A 16,931-nucleotide genomic window follows, 5' to 3' on the forward strand; every position below is an offset into this window, starting at 1 on the left:
AGTAATTTAATTTATCAATCTGACTTTTTAGTTTTTAATCTCCCACCTTCCTTTTTTTACCAAGAGTTGACAGTAACAGTGCCCCCATAATTTAATTTACAACTAATAATCCCCCCCCTTCATTAATAACCAGTAGCGCGCGCGTAAATGCCACGTAGATCGTCGCCTCTGAGCTGCCAAACCCAAACTAACAGAAATCCAAAGCAAACAAAAAAATTTAAATCGGAAAAGAAAAGAGAGACGAAAAAGAAAGCGAGAGTTGCAGACAAGGAGGTGGTCCGGTCTATTAGTTTTCTCCTTTTCAGTCCACTACGCTTCTCTCTCATCTCTCTCTCTTTCTCTCTCTAAAATTCCCAATCCTCTCTCGTATTCTTCCAATTCCCAAACCCTCACTGCCACACTCGTCATCGGAAATTTGGATTTCCGTTTTTTTTGGATTTTGTGAATTGGCGAATTTTCGGCTACGTTTCGCCAGCGAGGTTTGGGCCAATCGAGATCTGGCTAGGAGCTTGGAAGGGATCGTAAATTGTGATCCAATTGGAGCTTCGTTGAATTACCGTTTTGGATCCGATCGTGGAAGAAACAGCGCCACCGGCCGATGGCGCTGTTCCGAAGGTTCTTTTATCGGAAGCCGCCGGATCGGCTTCTAGAGATTTCTGAACGGGTCTACGGTACGTCACCGTTTTCATCTTTCTTTCACAAATTTTTAACCTAAATTTCGCTGCAATTTGAGCTCGCGTACGAAATTCTGGTTTTTCTTTGCTCGATTATGGATTTTTCGGGTGGTTTCGGGACAATGGGGATGATTATTGGTGTAATTGAGAGTTTCGCTAGGGTTCTTGTTGCAATGTGTTATGCCTGGTGCGTAAATTGGTGTCAAATTGTGCCGTGTGATTATGCGCAGCGTCTTTTTGCCTAATTCAGCTGAAGCTTTGCTTCAATGGTAATGATGAGACTGAATATGATGAAACCAGTTGGGGCAGAGCTGTAGAGTTGCAAGAAAAGTTGAAGGAATTGAATCTCAGTGCTTATGTAGTGAACAACTCTGAAGCCGAATTATACCGTATTGGTTTTATTGCACTCCTGAAGCTGAATCGAGAAAGAAACCTTTTAGTTAGGAGAAGAAAGGTTTTGTCATTTCTACAATTTATTCAAAATGGAGGCCTTTGTTTGGTGATGTAGGAGTACAAATTGTCAGGGTCATTTTGTTAGTGCATGTTCTATCATATTCACTAGGTCTCCTCAACCTCTAGTTATCCTTTTAAGAAGTGGGAAATTTTTTTGATACATGTTTGTGTCATGGAAGTTGAAGTTTTGTGCATTTTTTTCTTCTTGTTCTCACATTGTATTTTGTATCGCCAAGTTATTCTCTTAGTACATGATTTAGAACTTCTTAGTGTCAATGGGATTGATTATCGTTTAACTTCTCCTTTTATGCAGTTTTTGACTGCTGCTTCTCCACCGATGTGTTGGAAGAAGATGAGTACAAAGTGTACTTGGGTGGCATTGTAGCCCAGCTACAGGACTACTTCCCTGATGCTTCTTTCATGGTGTTTAACTTTAGAGAAGGGGAGAGACGGAGCCAAATTTCAGACGTATTGTCCCAGTATGACATGACAGTTATGGATTACCCTCGGCAATATGAGAGTTGCCCATTGCTGCCACTGGAGATGATTCATCACTTTCTTCGATCAAGTGAAAGTTGGTTGTCATTGGAGGGGCAACAGAATGTACTGCTGATGCATTGTGAAAGAGGAGGATGGCCTGTGCTTGCCTTTATGCTTGCAGGTCTTTTGCTATACCGTAAAAATTACACCGGGGAGCAGAAGACTCTTGATATGGTTTACAAGCAGGCTCCTAAACAGCTTCTCCATCTGTTGACTCCTTTAAACCCACAACCCTCGCAGCTAAGATATCTTCAGTACATTTCACGAAGAAATCTGGGTGCTGATTGGCCTCCATCAGATACACCTCTATTTTTGGATTGTCTGATACTTAGAAACCTTCCACTTTTTGATGACGGAAAAGGTTGCAGGCCCTTCATACGAGTTTATGGTCAAGACCCTTCAACACCGGCTAACAGAAGTTCTAAGCTTCTCTTTTCAAATTTAAAGACTAAAAACAATACTCACCACTATGTACAGGTAATGTCTGCTACTCAATTGGATATACAAAGTAAGTTTTGAAGCATTCTTATGATTCCTAATCGCAGGCAGAGTGTATGCTGGTGAAAATGGATATCCGTTGTCGTGTTCGAGGGGATGTGGTAGTCGAGTGTATCCACCTGGATGAAGATCTGGTTCATGAGGAGATGATGTTCAGGGTTATGTTTCACACAGCATTTGTACGGTCAAATATATTGATGCTCAACCGTGACGATATTGATATTCTTTGGGATGCCAAAGAACAGTTCTCAAAGGACTTCAGATCGGAGGTATGTTACTGTTAGCCTTATGTGGATCTCCTTTTCAGAACTTTAGGAGTTGAATGCATGCTCAAATCTGTATCAGGTACTTTTTTTGGACGCTGATGCTGTTGTGCCTAATCTCACCACAGTTGTGGCAAGTGATGATGGAAATGAGACAGGGACTGCTTCACCTGAGGAATTTTATGAGGTGGAAGAAATCTTCAGCAATGCCATAGATGGGCAGGAACTGAAGTTGGCATTTGATACTGCACTGGTTCACAACAATGCACCTGAAAATATAGATCAGAAAGAAGTCTGGAAGGAGGATTTAGAGCCTCACTCATTCCAAGACTGTGCGTCAGATGATGGGAACCACAAAAAGGACAGAAATGTGGATTCTACAACTGATGCGGTGAAGGACATTGCTGTGGATGATGTGAAATACAAGCTGGAAGAGGTGGATTCCAATCTGGACGCAGTGAAAGACATTGCTGTGGATGATGGGGATACAAACTCGAATTTCATCTTAATTTCTGCTGATATTCCAAGTCATGAAGGAACTAAGGAAGTGGCAGAAGAGGTGTGTGAAAATTTGGAAGAGATGAAAGATATAACTGATGGAGAAGACACTTCTACTCAGAAGCTAGAGACCAAGCTCATACAAGAAAAACTGAATGCCGAGGTCTCTAGACAAAAATCTGAGAAATTGCAGCCGCCTACTTCTAAGCCTGTATTGAACACAAAAACAGGTTCAGAAACAACGCTTACAAAACAGAAGGCTAAACAGCAAGAAACTCAGGGCCCTTCAGCAAGAGTAGCAAAACCAAATGCTGTATCTAGGTGGATTCCTCCTAACAAAGGCTCGCATACTAATTCAATGCACGTTTCATATCCACCGTCAAGATATAACAGTGCACCAGCTGCTTTTGCCAATAATACTTCTTCAAAAGATACAAATGCAAACCCCAAATTGAAGGCTTCTGCTGTTAATACTGCATCCGGAACTGCACCAAGGGATGCGGCAAGTAAACTGAAAAATAGTAATGTTGATCCTTTAAAGCATTCAGAATCAGCACCAGACACACTTGCATCCTGCCTGCCATCAACAGTTCCTCCAAATCAAGAGACACATGCTTCTTCTCTTTCTACGCCACATATTAGCCCACAGCAAGTAGTGGCCGTTCCACCTCCTCCTCCTCCTCCACCTCATGAGTCTTTCTCACCAGCTACCCCATCTTTGCAGGTAGCTGCACCAGCAACTACTCCATCACCTCCTCCTCCTCCTCCTCCACCACCTCCTTTACTAAGTAGTAATGTGGTGTCGTTAAAGCCCCCTTCTCCTCCCCCACCACCTCCGCCTCCACCTACTAGTGGGCAGGATACTGTTATACCTGTGCCCCCTATAATTCCACCTCCTCCTCCTCCCTCTGTTAAAGCTAGTGGCAAAAATGGTGGCCCCATATTGCCTTCACAACTTCCATCATCCCTTTGGAAGGTTGGGTACTCTACAGCCTCCCGGGGTTTGGTGGGAAGTACTCAACCAGCTCCCCTGCCTCCTGCACCTCCTTCTGTTCAGGATGCTTTAAGTGCATTGAAACTTAGTGTTGGGATCCCTGCACCACCACCACCACCTCCCACACATGGAGCTCCACCACCACCACCACCCCCACCTCTTTCACGTGGAGCTCCATCTCCACCACCACCGCCGCCACCGCCTCCAATGCAAGGAACTATACCTCCACCACCTCCACCTCCCTTACATGGAGCTCCGCCTCCCCCACCCCCTCCTCCTCCGTATGCAGCTCAACCACCATGTTTAGTGCAAGGTGCTCCATCTCCACCTCCTCCACCACCACTTCCAGGAGCTCCACCTCCACCACCACCTCCTCCTCCTTCGTATGGGGCTCAGCCACCACGTGTAGTGCAAGGTGCACCATCTCCACCTCCTCCGCCACCACCTCCAATGCATGGTGCCCCACCTCCGCCACCACCACCTCCAATGCATGGTGCCCCACCTCCGCCACCACCTCCAATGTATGGTGCCCCACCTCCTCCACCACCTCCAATGTATGGTGCCCCACCTCCTCCACCCCCTCCAATGTACGGTGCCCCACCTCCTCCACCCCCTCCAATGTATGGTGCCCCACCTCCTCCACCTCCTCCAATGCGTGGGGCGCCACCTCCTCCTGGGGCGCCACCTCCTCCTCCTCCACCTCCTGGTGGAGGTCGGGCACCCCCACCTCCCCCGCCACCTGGTGGAAGTCGAGCACCCCCACCTCCCCCGCCACCTGGTGGAAGTCGAGCTCCCCCACCTCCCCCACCACCTGGTGGAGGTCAAGCGCCCCCACCTCCACCACCTCCAGGAGCTCGTGGTCCTGGACCTCCAGGTGGTGGTCCACCACCACCACCTCCATTGGGTGCCAAAGTTAATGATGCAAGAGGCCTTTCTTCTGGAAGAGGGCGTGGATTTCCACGTCCAGGGATGGGCCCCTCTGCTACAGCGCCTCGAAGGTCCTCATTAAAACCACTACATTGGAGCAAGGTGACAAGGGCATTGCAAGGAAGCTTATGGGAAGAACTGCAAAGACATGGAGGAAATCAAATGTATTCCATTTCCTGATTTAGTAGTATTTTTCAGCGGTAATCTGGAGTGGACCTCTATTTTTGGAATTTGCAGACTTCCTCTTTACTGCTTGCAGTCAATAATCGGAATCATCCACGTTTTAGGTCCTACAAGGATGATCATTGCCATTAATCAGCCAAATCTTAGATATTCTGTTTATCTGCACAATATGGATGACCAAATGGCTTCCAATAGGCTGATTATTTGCAAGTATGATCCTTGGAGACGATTCCAACTAATTATTGAACTGCAGCACAAGTGGAAGTCCACTCTAGTACTGGCTTGGTTGATTATACTTGTTATACAAACATGTCTCATTATTGCTCTGTTCCAACTCACTAATGTTTTCTCTTCTATTGTAGTGCGCCTGAATTTGATGTGTCAGAGATAGAGAGCCTTTTCTCTGCAACAGTTCCAAAACCTGCTAACAAATCTGGAGACCGACGCAAGTCTGCTGGATCCAAACCTGACAAAGTCCACTTGGTAAGGTTATACAATTGAATAGTTTTCTCTAAAATCATTATTTCTGTGAAGGTTATGTCTGGCAGAAAATATAAAACTTCATACTTGCCCAAAATAATAAATTGTCCTCCATCCCTCCATTTCACAGGAGCTATTATTGCTCAATCGCAATCCTATTGATTAATATTGTCTGCAATGATACTGCCTGTTAGCTATAACTGTTAGTTTGTCTTCCCGAAAAGAAATGTTTGTTAAAGCAAAATTTATTTGATGATTCTCAGTTCAAAAAATTGTTTTTATTTCTTTTCTACTTTTACAATAGTGTAAACCTTGAAGCTGTTACTTCTCTACTGTGTTACTATGATCCTTATTATACTATTTCCTGTAGATCGACCTGAGAAGGGCAAACAACACTGAAATTATGCTCACAAAAGTTAAGATGCCGCTTCCTGATATGATGGTAAGCTTCATCTTTTCAGATTTATTTTCCGATGGGGAATCGTGATTTAGTACTTTAGCTAATGATTTACTAAACTAACGTGTTTCAGGCTGCTGTTTTAGCAATGGATGAGTCGGTATTAGATTCTGACCAGGTGGAAAATCTAATTAAGTTTTGTCCTACTAAAGAGGAAATGGAACTTCTCAAGGTGTAGCTTTTATTTCACCTTCAGTTTGTTTTCCCCATTTTCAGCTAATTTTTTTATTGGTGTTCGCTTTGCAGAGCTTATTCTCTACGTTTATTTTCTGGTCAATTTTATATTATTCTCATTTTATTCTTATTTATTTTCTACATTCTTGGTTCTGATTTGCTATTTTTATGATTGTATAGAACTATACTGGCGACAAGGAGACCCTCGGGAAGTGTGAACAGGTATCACAAAGTCGCAACATCTCTTGACAAGATCATAATATTTTCTTTGTTGTGTATTTGAACTTTGTTTTTCCTATACATTTTTCCATGTTATTCAGACCATATTGCTAATAGCATGAGTTAGATATTATCAGTGCATATTGTATTGAAATTTTACCCCATTATTTTTACAGCAAGAACTGTTGTTAGAATGTCTAGTTTATGGATATACTTATAATGTTTCAGTATTTTTTGGAGTTGATGAAAGTGCCTCGGGTGGAGTCAAAACTAAGAGTATTTTCTTTCAAGATTCAGTTCAGCTCACAGGTTTGGTGGTATCTCTGAATTTTTCCTGATGTCAACAAGTATATCCCATGTGTTCTTTGCATCATGTTCTAATTCTACCTCTTTTTCAGGCCTCAGAATTCAAAAAAAGTTTAAACACAGTAAACTCTGCATGCGAGGAGGTATGTCACTACTAGCAATTAATTCTTTCCTGCTTTTACTAGGTACTGGTTTGGAGCTAAGTATTTCTCACTCTTAAATCAGGTTCGAACTTCTGAGAAGTTCAAGGAAATTATGAAGAAAATTCTTTTTCTGGGGAATACATTGAACCAAGGAACTGCAAGGGGTAAGTTAAAATGATGCTATGTTTCTGGGTTTAGAGCATCTTGGAAGATCTTGTGTTATATGTTGCTTAAATTATGTGCTTAGTTTATTTTATGTCGCGATGAGCAGTATAGTCAATGCTGTAGACTGGAAATATGAAGAATTCTTTTCGGTTTGTAAAGCACTGTTCTGGTCTCTTGTTTGCTTTTAGAAACTTGTGTACCATTTGATTAACCATCAGGCAAGACCCTGAGGAGCACTGTATTGCTGTTTCAAAAAATCAAGGCCTGCGGGTTCAAAGAGAGAGATTATATTAAACCTTTGCAAGATTTCCTTCTAAAGATTTTCCTTGGTTAAGCATTGGTTTGATGTGGTGATTTGCCTATGTGAAATTTTATTCCGTCGCATCTCCGCGACACACTGGAACTGTGTACAATTTCTGAAGCTGATGCCAAGGACTTGTTCATGGTGTTTTAAATGTGACTAGGAATTCATCCCTTACAGCATCCTCTTCCTTTGTCACCTGAAATGAAGGAACATGTCTCATGGCATATATAATTTCTCGCTGCACTTGTTGGATTATTTTGATGTTTTTTCTTCTTAATTTTCTCTCATACTTCTGTATGATATTACAATTGGGTGTGGGTTGTTCATGGTCTTTTAAATGTGACTAGGAATTTATTCCATACAGCATCCTCTTCCTTTGTCACCCGAAACGAAGGAACATGTCTCATGCCATATATAATTTCTCTCTGCACTTGTTGGATTATTTTGATGTTTTTTCTTTTTAATTTTCTTGCATACTTCTGTATGATATTACATACTGTTTCATGCAGTACTAATTTTTTTCCTGGTGTCGCTTAATGATCTGATTAAATCTGTACAGGTTCTGCTGTTGGGTTCAAGTTGGACAGTCTTCTGAAGCTCTCTGATACTCGTGCTTCAACTAGTAAGATGACACTCATGCATTATCTCTGTAAGGTATGTTGTTCCTTTTTTTTTCTTTCTTCTAATTAGTGGCTCACTGGTAGATTTCGTTCTTGTTGATCCAGTTATATTAACTCGTACGGAAAAGTTATAAAATATAAATAAACATTGATGTTATAAGTTCATAGGACTAGATATATATTTGTTCCGGATAGAAACTAGACACTCTTAAGGCATCATTAGATATTTTTTGTTGATTTCTTTGATTTCCATGATTCCATCCCCAAGGCCTTGTTCAACAAACGATAAGGAAAGATGCTCAGTCTCTCCTTGAGATAATAGTATCAACTAATGCAGGAAATCCATATTGCTTTGTTTTGATTTGAAATATGGAGACTCAAGAGGTTAGGTCGAGGTCGAAAAGGAATTCTGGTAGACCTAGTAGATGGAATTTTGAGTTTATGTGTTTAGATGGGAGGCAGAAGACTAAAGCTCCATTTCTCTACTTAATTTAATAACCTAGACTTGGATTTTTTTTTTTCCTAAGACATTGAAAAATTGCACGTCTTTACTTGGATGGCAATAGTTTCTTAAGTAGGCTATGGGGCTTTTCATTTTGCAATATTGGTTAGTTGATCTTGACTTCTTTTTTTATTTTTTTTTATTGAACTAATATATAAGAGATGACTGCTTGCAAGATTGCCAAATACTTTTGGATACAAGTTTTCTTTCAGATGGGTTATTTTATCTCTTACTTGGCAATTGCTCATTTTTTGAATCTCAGATTTGGTTTTCTTCTGTCTTAGGGTCTTGCTTCCAGATCTCCTGAACTTCTTGGTTTTCACCAGGACCTTGTCAACCTGGAACCTGCAACAAAGGTGCCCCATCTGTTTCATGGGTGTTAATTATAGACATTTTAGTTCAATGTTGTTTGAGACAGATCTTGCTTTCATGCAGATACAATTGAAGTCTTTAGCAGAAGAAATGCAAGCTTTAATCAAGGGGTTAGAAAAGCTCAAGCAGGAGCTGGTGGCATCAGAAAATGATGGCCCTGTTTCAGAGGTTTTTCGCAAGGTATGCAGTCTTTTTTTTTTTTTTTTTACCTCCACAATGTTTTCAATGCTTTACGAAAGGCCCTATCTTTTTATCTTTTTTAGTTCTGCATGGTAGCCTAACATTTTACATTTGTTTTGTTCTTTCTTTTATTGTTGAAATTTCTAGACATTGAAGGAGTTCATTACTGTTGCTGAGACTGAAGTGGCATCTGTGACAAACCTATATTCTGTGGTGGTAATATGCTAATTATGAACTGTCTCGTTGTCACTTGTCTCGGTATGGTTTATTATTCAAATTTATGACATTTACTTTTGGTGGACAGGGTAGAGCAGCTGATCAACTTGCATTATATTTTGGTGAGGATCCTGCACGTTGCCCATTTGAGCAAGGTTAGTTGTGGACGTGATCATTTGTCTTTCAATAACAAAGTTTGATAGTGGTTTAGACTGCTACCTTCAATGTTCAATTGTATGAGATCGTCGTATATTCTTAGGTGTCCCAAGAATTTATGTTTTCATTTGGACATAATACACACTCTTTTTATGTTGTAATTTTGAAGCTGACTTCCATTGTGTCTTGTTTGGATAAATGCAGTTACTGTGACTCTCTTAAACTTTGTGAGGTTGTTTAAGAAAGCACACGAAGAGAATTGCAAACAGGCTGAATTGGATAAGAAGAAAGCTGAGAAGGAAGCGGAAATGGAAAAGGCCAAGGGTGTTAACCTTACAAAAAAAGCAACAAAATAGTGTGAAGATTTTAGTCATTCTACCACTGCATGGGACATCGAACTCCTGCCATACAGCAGAGTTCGGCTGCAATATTGCTAACTAGCAGTGGCAAGGGGAATATTGCTTCTAGGACGACCCTGGTCAGAATCATTTTCTCATTACTTGTGCCAGGAAAAGCCCTCCAAGTTGATTTGGCTGACGGGAAAGAGGGACTACTTGCGTCCTGCAGCCTTTGATCTATGCAAGAAGATTAACTGTACATGCTTGACAAGATGTTCAATAGAATGATGGTCAACTGATCAATGATGTTGGATATTATACAGACCGGACTTTGGCACCGCTTTCATTCGACAGCTCTCAATCATTAATTGAGAAGCAACAGTTTCCCTACAGGTTGGATACCAATCAGACCTGGCCCCCTGTGGCATCCTTCTGAGCATAAATTCCTGAAGTCTTGGTTCAGCCTTGGCAATATGGTTCCGGCTTTGATCACTCGAGCTGCTCAGATTCTATGGCACCAGGGAAGATGCCATCGGGATTGTAAAGTAAAGCACGCGTTCCTGCAGTACCACGAAATCATGTACAAATCACTAACCCTCTCCTTAGTTTAGAATTCAATTCATTTTTACTGTAACATAAATTAGTTCCTTTTTTCCTCGTTCCATTGAAATTTTGCATAGGATGACCCCCGTCGTGTTAGATGTTGTATAGGTTTCAGGCTCAGGAGACTAGAAGACTAGTGCAATTGTAAAATAACCAATAGACTTAGAAACTGTTGTTCCTCACTTATGGTTATCGTTTAGTCAAAAGTATACTAATTCATGAAAGTTCAGAATAATACCCGTATGTTCAACAATGTGCTTGCAAAATCAAAATTCTTTCATCAATTCCTTGTATTTTGTATTTTCTTGATTCATTCTTTATGCAATTGTGGATGCTTCGATAGCTGGCAATGCATCTTTCTACGGTCCACCCAAAGATGTGTATTGACTATGTGAGGCACTACGACTGCCTTTCCTTGTTCTGCTTGTATTACTCAGCCAAAGTAATATTATAAAGAGTAGTGTTGGAGATCTTCTCAGAGGAAACCTTCGACGCCTTTGATGAATTTCATACGCCATTATTTCCCGTGCATAAACAATCACGGTTGTTGCTTCCTTGGCTTAGGCAAGGAGCCTCCAAAATTTGCTAAACGACTAATCTCTTTATATCTATGGCATTTTACCTTCTACTGATGTCAGATTTGGTCATTCAAGTTCATTTAGGAGCCAAATGGGACATTACAATGGTCATCGGTATTGGAAATCGTTTCATTTTTTATTCTTCTTTTGTCTGAAGAAATCGTTTCATTTTAGTTCAGTAAAAAAATCATAAATAAATAAAAGATTGTTGACGATCTTGATTATACTATTATTAAGAGAACTAGAGAAAAGAGCTTATTTTTCAAAATCAAACCGCACCGCCCTTACACTTTCGCCTTTGAAAACATGGGTCTATTCCATGCTAGTTTACACAATTTCATGAAGAAGAAAAAATCTGATGTAAACATTTCAATTTTTTTTTTTTTTTTTGGCTTTCAATTGTTTAATTCTCTTTTCTAAAAAAAAAAAAAAAAAAAAAGAAATTTGCCCATGAGTTTTTTTGTTGGCCAATGGGGCAACGATTGGGTTATGGCGAATTTGGGAACCGTCGGAAGCCTATATAATATTTAATATTGCAGCATAAACAAATGATCATGAATGGCAATGATAAAAGCATACAATAACATCATCCATGACAATGTAATTAGATTATGACCGTTTATCTAAACGACAAAGATTAATTGAACAGAACTGAAAGTTTCTATTTTTATATTCAAAGGTAAAGTTCCAATCTCTTTTTACCTCGAAGCAATTTCATATTTCTCAACCACTCCGGGTACAATTACATTGAAATTTGACCTAAAACTAACTAAAAAGAGCCTATGTATCATTCAAAAGAAGAAAATAGAATTGGAATAATACCCACGGGCAAAGTTTGTGTACAATTTTCGTTTCCTGTTCAAGGTTTGTCCTCTACTTTATGCCTGGAAAGTTGCCTGGTCCTCATTAGTCATCACCAAGCAAAAGAAATTAACTTTGAAGATACAATCATACAAATTTCTTCATGATAATTTGTAATTCCTCTAAAGAATAATGAAATTTTGAATCCCAATCCATTCATGAAACTTCCTTCATCAAAGCAGTCTTCAAATTGGTATATCCACCACTTTCTTCATCAGTGTATTCAACCCAAGAACTTGTCTTGCAGCTTTTGAAGAACTTGAAGCTGACGATTGTGTCAAGAACCACAAGAATTGAGTACAAGTAAGCAATGAAAACTCCCTCCAAAACCATTGAAGATCCAAGCTTTCCTTCAAAATGGTAAGCCCTTACAACCCTGTATTGGAACAATGCCTCAATTGCAGCCAATCCCAAGCTGACAGGTAGAGCCAGAAACAGAGCAGTTGAAGTTCTTCCTCTGATTACTAAACAAGCCTTGAGAATTGTTAGGTAACCCCCACTATTCTCTGTCCCTGACAAGACCAATGCCATGTTGCAAATAATAAGAGCATTGGCAAGAACAATAGAATACAGAACTGCCCCAGATGCTGATAAGAAGAGAAGGGTCTTGGGTGAGTCAGAGAACCCAAATCCCTCAAGAAAATTGAAGGCAATGAATAGGAGAGAAAACACTGTGGCATTTGCTGAGAGGATTAGGAGGGAGTTGCAGAGATGGGTTATGAGAATTGAGGGGTAGAGAGATAGTGCAGAAGAGAGAGAAGGGTTCTTGTGGAAATTGAGGGCTTGGGTTATGGAGGCTTTGGTGATCAGGAGGAAGGTTAGGGTGAAGGGTAGTGTGAAAATAGAGGAAGAGATTGTTTGGGAGAGTTTATGGGTGAGAATTGTGAAGAATTGTGAAGAGGGTGGGAAGCCTGCTGCATCAAAAAGACTCTGGAGGCGGTTGTGGATGGTTGGGAATAGAGATGAGGTTGAAGAAGAAGGAACAATGGCTTGGGAGATTAGGACTGAAACTGAGAAGGGAAAGGCTATGAGTGCCACAATTGAGGTGAAGTGTTGGTAGTGTTGGAGGAAAGTGTGGATTGATCGTCTGAGAATCTTGGTGGCTTTTCCCATTGCAATTCTTGGGTTGTGTTCTTCTTGCATTGCAAGGGAGAGAGGGAGAGAGTGAGAGAGAGAGAGAGAGGGAGAGGATTGGTATGAAATGAGGGATGTTTAGCCAATTGGGTATTATATTTGAAGTGGGTTTCTTAATGACTTCCAATTTAAATTAATTGGGTCTCTTTCTTTCTCTAATGGTTGGTTAGATAGACGAGATTAGGGAGGTTGGGTGTATTGGATGCTTGGGACAGGCCAACAACTAAAAAACTAACCAATTTTACAGAGGTGGAGACCGTGGAGTTGTTTTGACCTTATTAGGTGAGCTTTGTTTTCATCAAAGGAACTCTTTGGATTCTATTGTGTTCATCTTTGTAATTTCCAAATCTCCAACAATGTGATGTAGTTTTTGGGTAAAGGGCAACACCATTGCTTTTGCTGCTCCGAAGTGTGTGTGCCTGCTTTTGGATTTTGCTTCTAGATCACCTAATCTGATACTTCCTTTGCTTTTTTTTTTTCTTCTTCTTTTTTGTTGCATGATGATGGAATTAAGAGTTTATGCTTCTCATGAGAAAAATAGTGGGCTCCTACATCCCTTCAATCTTAAGATTAAGGTATTTACTTTCGGTTTTGATTAATTTTGGTATATTGAGCTGGTTTATAATGATTAACACAGCTGACATTTGAGATGTTTTTCACTTTTAGGACTCCTCTAAGAAGGGTGAACACAGTTTGCCAAACTCATCTCATACAATATTGGTGATGTAACCAACTCTTGACCATGAGCTCCTAATCCTCTATCCATCTATGTTTTTGAACTCTAATTTGAATCTTTATTCAAATCAGCTCCTCGATGACAATTGTGTACAAATTTACCAGAATTACATAGCATTTTATCAACATTCAACTTCTTTTTTCAACAGTCGAATCTCAAACAGGCTCTATTAACAGACATGTTTTCACCAACGGATCGAGGATCCATGTATTGGAGGAACAAAGTACGTACATACAGTACTGTAGAAATGATCAATGAAACAGGGTAGTTTGTATTCATGATTGAGGAGGTAATGGAAATTAGTGACTGAAATTTCAAGATAAATGTAGTTTGCAATTCACGCCACTGAAAGTAGGGCCTCTTTCTTAATTTGTAGTGTTTCACGTGGCATGCAAGAGTGAGTATGAATATATGATTCTTAGCTTCCAAGATAGTTAATAATAATAACTACGAACGACAGAAATTGATTTTGAAATGTGGGAATTTTTAAAAATACAAATTATAGATGGGTTACCTTCTTATTCTATCAACAATTATCTAGGAAAATAATTAATTAGAACACCATCATCATTTGTTGAACTGTTATCATCACCGTTCATGCTGCATTAAAAACTTTCAATTCGCATCCATCAATTGATTAATTAGGGTTCCATCAATCTCATTCCTTTGAAGTATACAAGTAAAGTAACATAAATTTACTAAATAAAGTGATGAAATTTGCTAAATTAAAGTTCGTTTTGCTCATTAATTTTAATCATGTTTATATTTAATAATATTCCCGATGTAGAATAACAATAACTACATTTGTTTTATTCGGAGAGATGGAAATGTGAGAGTTGAATTCTTACTATTATTAGTGTGCAGGACATGACGACTGTAATGTCATTCCTGTCTTCCTCCGATTTACCACCGACATGTTGCTCAGGATTATTCCAAGCTCGATCAATAATGTGTTCTATTCTATTAGTGATCATAGAAGTTTTACCTTATTAATTTGTTTAACTTTTGACATACTATGATCATAATAATGCTACATATCATAATACCAAATTGTTGTTCCTCATGTATATTGCAATTTATAATACGACTTGAGGTATAGGTCAGGTGGGGAACCCTATTACCTAATAAGGTCCAAAAAAGTGGATGAGTTATCACCATTCATATCACAGAGTTGGTGCGCAGACTTTTGACCTCGATCATGGATTGGAATTCTGCCTACACTGGTTAGGGAGTTCTGCATATATCATACACGATCGATGTGGCATTTCCCATTCATCAGTATACTTGGGTTTAAAGGAATACAAAATGATATCAGCTGGGCTTTCCAACTTGCTTCTTCTGGTGAACTGTCTATGTTTTTGGTAACCTTCCAACTGAAAGAGAAGACAAATATTTATAGCATAAGTGATTGCTATGGCCTATGAGTCTTGAGTTATGTAACAAAGTTAATCTACACTAACTACAAACGATCATACATCTCCCTAAAATGCTAAGAAAAGTAATTGATTGCATTCCTATCTAAATTCTAAAACTTTAAATTATGAAGCCTAAATTAGTTTATGGGTGGTTCTATTCAGACCTCTTTATTTACCTTTTGGACCTCTCTATATTTTTGGAAATTTTAAAATCCTAATTTATCCTTATCATTGAAAAAAAAAACTCTCAAGAGTTTTTCTATTAGAACCTCCAAATTTACTCACTTGACCTCCTTGCTTTTTACACCTCTTATTAAATTTTCAAATACTAAATTTACTCACTAAACCTCACTCAAGTTCCTGAAATAACCTCACTCATATAATTTGCAAACAAACCATCATTAATTACATACTCATTCCTTAACTAGATTACATAAATCTCTTATCCAATAAAAAAGAAAAACACAAAGTATTGGGCTTTAAAAATTAATTTTTAATAAAAAAAATTGTTTTTTTTTTTACTTTTTTTTTTCACTTGTAGATGTGCAAAAAAAAAATGAAGAGTAATTTTTCTTAATGTTTAATTATTTTCTCTATTTTCTGTACCTCATGATTAATTATTTAATAGTTTTTTAGATTTTCTTTTTTTTTCAAATATAATAGATAGACTAGGATTTAGGTCATAATATGATTTCTTTTGTTATCCCTCACCAATATGCGTTCAACCTATATGATGATAGGAACTTTTATGTCACATGATCTTGATTATAGTTTTAAATCTTATTAAATATATATAAATGCGTTAATGAGTATGTAGTGAAATTGGAAAATAAAAATAGATAAGAAAAATAATAAAGAATGTAATATAATATTATTGAATTGGAAAGTATAGAGAAATTAAATATAATTTTTTTTGGGTATAATTATTGTCCTTAATAGTCATTTTATAAGAGGTTATATATTTCATTTAATAATTCATAATAGAGTGAGGTCAACTGAGCAGATTTGGAGGTCCCAATAGAAACGCTCAACTCTCAAAGTTCCCAATCCAGCAAGATCTTGACGGCAATCTCTCCTCTACCGCTCTTAACATCGCTGTCAAAACAAATTACAATATATAGATAGATGAGTGGTGGAGAAAATTGAAGGTATTTCAAGTCGAAGGCATGATTCTTGTTCATAAGAGCATCTCCAACAATTGAGTCAAAAGCCAAAGTCATTTGCAAAATTTGGCTCCCCTAGTGTCATCCCTATTCATTCATATTTTGCATTTCCAACATTTTTTAGTCAAAAGTCAAAGTCATTTCATAAATTCATCACATGCTGCTGGGGCCCACCTCAATTCATGCCACACCACATATGGCTTTCGTTCTACAATGTGTAGTCATTTTGACTCCCCTTTTGGCTCAAAAGCCAAAATGACTCTATCTTGGCTATTGTTGGAGATGGTGGATTTTGATTGGGGGAGCCATTTTGGCTTTTGACTCCATGGTTGGAGTTGCTCTAATTACTTTACTTAATTAGATAGAAACATATCAAATACTTCCAATGGGGTTATGTTTGTGATGTTAAGATAATGAGAAAATGATGGGTCATAACCAAATGCTGATAGAAACAAATCAAATCATGATTAAAGCAAATGAACATATAGATAATGAGAACCTTCATAACCAAACGCCAATTAAACCCAGCAACCCCATTGTGGTTCATAACCAAGTGATCTTCAACCTTGATCTTCTGCCTAAAATTTTCCCATTGACATCTTCAGGAATTCACCATCATTATCGATCATAACGTGAAATTAGAGACGGTGTTAGAGATTGGGATGGGGTCATTGGTGGAGATTAGAGGTGTGAAGTGGGGAAAATGAGGTGTAGAGAGAAAAAATATTATGGGCAAAATTAAAAATTTGGTCATCAAAAATATCAAAGGAGGTCTCTTT

General features: G+C 38.8%; 2 protein-coding genes across 3 annotated transcripts; one reads left to right on the plus strand and one right to left on the minus strand.

Annotated features, from left to right (window-relative positions):
• Positions 1–187: 187 nt before the first annotated feature.
• Positions 188–10,549, plus strand: LOC133742470 (formin-like protein 20). 2 transcript variants are annotated; one of them, XM_062170138.1, is made up of 17 exons: positions 188–671; positions 1,441–2,144; positions 2,213–2,434; positions 2,511–5,011; positions 5,393–5,513; positions 5,881–5,952; positions 6,041–6,139; positions 6,322–6,363; positions 6,589–6,669; positions 6,759–6,809; positions 6,892–6,973; positions 7,838–7,932; positions 8,685–8,756; positions 8,836–8,952; positions 9,100–9,168; positions 9,257–9,323; positions 9,529–10,549. In XM_062170138.1, the coding sequence occupies exons 1-17, from the start codon at positions 599–601 to the stop codon at positions 9,678–9,680; spliced, it is 4,620 nt and encodes a 1,539-aa protein (XP_062026122.1). In that variant the 5' UTR covers positions 188–598; the 3' UTR covers positions 9,681–10,549. The 2 variants fall into 2 exon arrangements, with proteins under 2 accessions (XP_062026122.1, XP_062026125.1); XM_062170141.1 differs by lacking the exon at positions 188–671 and having other exon boundaries at positions 2,007–2,144; positions 2,217–2,434.
• Positions 10,550–11,628: 1,079 nt separating this feature from the next.
• Positions 11,629–13,124, minus strand: LOC133744144 (uncharacterized). Its single transcript, XM_062172288.1, has one exon. The coding sequence runs from the start codon at positions 12,845–12,847 to the stop codon at positions 11,861–11,863; it is 987 nt and encodes a 328-aa protein (XP_062028272.1). The 5' UTR covers positions 12,848–13,124; the 3' UTR covers positions 11,629–11,860.
• Between the last annotated feature and the right edge of the window lie 3,807 nt (positions 13,125–16,931).

This window comes from Rosa rugosa, chromosome 4, assembly GCF_958449725.1.
Source record: "Rosa rugosa chromosome 4, drRosRugo1.1, whole genome shotgun sequence".
Lineage (NCBI taxonomy): Eukaryota > Viridiplantae > Streptophyta > Magnoliopsida > Rosales > Rosaceae > Rosa > Rosa rugosa.

What these genes read in the sequence shown, in the direction of transcription:
- LOC133742470 (XM_062170138.1), top strand. Translation starts at nt 599, where the DNA reads ATGGCGCTGTTCCGAAGGTTCTTTTATCGGAAGCCGCCGGATCGGCTT. An exon ending in ATACTCACCACTATGTACAG is followed by an intron (nt 2,145 to 2,212) that starts GTAATGTCTGCT and finishes TCCTAATCGCAG; the next exon opens with GCAGAGTGTATGCTGGTGAA. An exon ending in AGACATGGAGGAAATCAAAT is followed by an intron (nt 5,012 to 5,392) that starts GTATTCCATTTC and finishes CTTCTATTGTAG; the next exon opens with TGCGCCTGAATTTGATGTGT.
- LOC133744144 (XM_062172288.1), bottom strand. Translation starts at nt 12,847, where the DNA reads ATGCAAGAAGAACACAACCCAAGAATTGCAATGGGAAAAGCCACCAAG.